This window comes from Ipomoea triloba, chromosome 5 (assembly GCF_003576645.1).
Source record: "Ipomoea triloba cultivar NCNSP0323 chromosome 5, ASM357664v1".
Classification (NCBI taxonomy): Eukaryota; Viridiplantae; Streptophyta; class Magnoliopsida; order Solanales; family Convolvulaceae; genus Ipomoea; species Ipomoea triloba.
In genome coordinates this window covers 5,848,476-5,852,234 of record NC_044920.1, presented here as the reverse complement: position 1 = coordinate 5,852,234, position 3,759 = coordinate 5,848,476, and the positions used below count along the sequence as shown (strand labels likewise).

General features: G+C 38.8%; 1 protein-coding gene across 1 annotated transcript; it reads right to left on the bottom strand.

The window, feature by feature from the left end:
* Window positions 1–231: 231 nt before the first annotated feature.
* LOC116019894 lies at window positions 232–3,513 on the bottom strand. The gene is made up of 2 exons (XM_031260263.1): window positions 3,276–3,513; window positions 232–2,451 (listed from the first exon to the last, which is right to left on the bottom strand). Exon 2 carries the CDS (start codon window positions 2,392–2,394, stop codon window positions 586–588), a length of 1,809 nt encoding a protein of 602 aa, XP_031116123.1. The 5' UTR covers window positions 2,395–2,451; window positions 3,276–3,513; the 3' UTR covers window positions 232–585.
* Between the last annotated feature and the right edge of the window lie 246 nt (window positions 3,514–3,759).

Below are 3,759 nucleotides of genomic sequence, written 5' to 3'. Positions count from 1 at the left end.
AACAAAGACTACTACAATCACATATATGACAGAATGAGATGATGAGAATCACTATGATTATTACTTGTAACTAAAACTTTCAACTTTTGTATATATCAATCAATGAAACTCAACCATTCAGCACATATATATATATATATAATCAATGAAACTCAACCATTCAGCACATATATATATATATATATATATATATATATATATGTATATGTATATGTATATGTACACCATCCCTAACCTGGTGAACTTAGAAACTTATAAAGAACATGCAAGTGTAAATATCTATAAACAAATGTTGCTGTCATATAATTGGGCAAATTTTCTTGTAAATGCTAGATACTAGGTCCAGCTCCCTTGCTAAGCTGTGCGGATGTTTGAACGCCACAAGATATGTCATTTTACATTGCGACAAATTTGTGACGTACCGAACGTCCCAGTTTAAGGGCTGAAGCTGAATATTAGGGCAGATGGCGAACATGTTGAGAAGTCACGTCCCGTTAAGGCAGGCAGGCGACGAACATTGTCTTACTGCACCTCTTGAAAGGCCCTCCCGATGTTGTATGCCCCTTTAAACCCCTCGAGATGCTGTTAGTCATCCAAATAGTCATCAAAAGTTCTAATGCTGGTGCATTCCTCGATTGCTTTGGCGTTGAGCTCTCTGCTGTATCTCCACACATAGTTCAAACCAACAAGGAGCTCGGTGATTGTTGCTTCTGTTTTTGCCTGGTTTGCATAGTAAAGAGTTTGCACGAGGAGCACATTTGCTCTCGAAACAAAGCTCTGGTGCTCGAAACTTCGCTCGGACTGCCATCTGATCATGTGATGAGCGAGCGGAGCAAGCCACTCCAATATTCCCAACATTGCCTCGTTCCATTCTTCTGCAAGAGCTGTGTCATATCCCGATGAATTCAAACTCTTTGCATATGGCTTTAGTTTTGCCCTGAGGGCTGCTCTTATGCTAGCGGGCAACATGTTATACAGGTCCTCTCGAGCATCTTGCCCTATCAAATGCGGAGACGCAACAAATTTCTCGATTACGATGATAACATTTGCATAGTGCAGTGCTAAAGCAGCAGCCCCGAGACTGTCAGGAGGTGCGTTAATCAACCTTCTTTTTGAATCGAACTTGAATGCATTACTGAAAACCGAATTGCTCTGTACAGGTATGTCCATACTAACACCTTGGTTTAAATGCAAAGCTCCAGAAGAAGAATCGACTGGATTTAGATAACAGTCACTCACCGGAGAACCATTTCCACCCATAACGCAGCCTTTCAGAGGTCCTATAGTGCCCAACTTATTGGCTTTTGAAATTTGGGTTTTTCCTTGTAAACTCCCTGAATGTTCATGAGACTGCCACCACTTAATGCCAGATTTTTTAGGTCTGGCGATTGTACGAGACTTTTCTGTTGACATCCCAAGCGGACCTGAGTAGAAGTTGACTGATTTATTTCCTCCAGAAATCGGGTGTGCTGTAGAAGTAGGATTTCGGGGAGGGCCTGAACAAAAGGCGTTTGTGTTGGTCGTTTTTGGAATTGGCCCAGATTTAGTAAGAAGACTCGAGATGGGTTCTGAAGAAAATCTAGAGAGACTACTCTCAGTCGGGTGAATAGATGATTGTGAATGTGCAACTGACTGGCTGCGATGAATATGATCAGATTCAAGAAGTTTTAATTTTTTCACTTCCTGATCACCGGCAGGATTGATTCCAAAAACATTCCCGACCCTACCGAATATAGTGAACACCGATCTTGCCAAGAGACAAACCGTGTAATCATAGCTCCTGTTCCAAAGAGAAACCTCTTTAAGATACTTCACTTCTTGTTGCTTCCGTGAAACGTTCTTCTCGTATTCAACTAAAGCAATGTTATCTGCATCACCATTACCCTTCATTCTCCTCAAAGTCTGCTCAAGATCCGAAAGCGTTTCCATTTCTTGGTACAAATTCGCGTTGATCTCCATAAACCACTCCATCTTTTTAACTTTCCGGTCCATCTTCTTCCACGTGAGTTGCCAGCCATACGGATCAGCACCAGTTTTAAGCAGCTCGTTGAAGGCTAGCTCGAAGCTCTTCAAGAGCGGATCGCTGCACTTCTTTGCAAGCCTAGTAACAACCATTGCCACATTTCTCAAATTTTCATTGATCTCACGGCATATTAGCCTTGCAATATAAATATCGTCTTCTGATACAAGTTTTTTTATGCCAACCGAATTCATTACCTCATCCCTCAACCTCGCCACCTGCTTATCACCGAGAGACTGCCATAGATGAACCAGCTTAGACATCAAGCTCGCCACTTCAAATGCCAAAACTCCAATTAGCTGCTTCTCGGAAGCACTGTCATGCTTCTTCTTCTTTGTTTTCCAAATATTACGAAACCAAGACTCAGCAACCATGTTTACGATACCGAACTCAAGCCCACCAGCCGCTGTTATCGTTTACAAATCAGAAAACTGAAATACAAAAAACATAACACACTTAACCATCAGCATAATAAACTAAAAAACACAAAAGTAAAATATCTGCCACCAGCTGCAACAGGACTAATTCTAAAAATTGCACTTGTAGGATTCGTCCTACTTGTTGGCCATGCCCACTTCTCATTCCCTAAGCTATAAGTTAGGTTGCAAATTTCGTCCTTTCTCTAACAGATCATGCTCACTTTTCATCCTTAAACTATAACTGACGTTGCAAATTTCATCCTTAATGTTTTGTTAAAAAAAAAAAAGAAATTTGCAACGTCAGTTATAGCTTAAGGATGAGAACTGAGCACGATCAACATGTAGGGACGAACCCTACAATTATTCTATAACTTAGGACAAAAATTGCAATTTTCTCATAAAATAATACTGTTTGCTTGATACAAACTGATTAGAAGTAATTCCATTGCCTCCATGTCTCAAGAGGAAACACTTCCTTTCCTCAACAAATGAAACCTTTTCAAAATTATGTTCCTTAAAATTAATTTGAAATTTCTCCTCTCAAGCATTGTAAATAGTACACAGCCACATAGAACAATTCATTTAGCACAACAAAAATGAACAAATTCATGTGTACTGATTAAACTTTCAAAAGATTCAACCCAAATTAAAACACTCAGTATTCAATAATTACACATACACTAAGCCACAATAAATAAATAACAAATTTTTAATCCTAAAAAAATTCAGAAATTTGATAAAATCAAAGCTTTGCAAGGGGGGATTCTAAATTGCTCGAGATCAAAACAGAAGGGGAATAATTAAATGGAAAGACTAAGAGAAAACTGGAAACTCACTGATTATTTGAGGAGAAAAATGAAATGAAACGCTAGCAAATCAAAATCGCAATTCACAAGTCATCCGTTTTCTATGCCGCTCGTGTGGGTGGATGAGAATGGAAATGAGGATTTGAGAAAGAAGAAGAAGAAGGCGCAGGGAAGACTGGAGTCCACACGCAGCGCAGCCAAGAAGCCAAATTGTATACAAAAAGAGAAAAACCGAGTGGAGTTTTATTTATCTTATTCTCAAATGACCCCAAAATTTTATCCCTTTTATTGTTTATGTCCAATCCCATACATTTCTTGTAACAAAAGTTGGAATTGCCTATCTCAAGCGTTACCACATCGGCGTCCAAACAAAATTATGAAAATATAAATTATAGTGGCTCAATTAATCAACAAATGAGTTTATGTTTGTGACCAGTTGGAGTGTCCATGCGTATACACACATTTCTAATATTATTCTCCCTATAAAATGTAATCTTTTAATGATTATTATTAT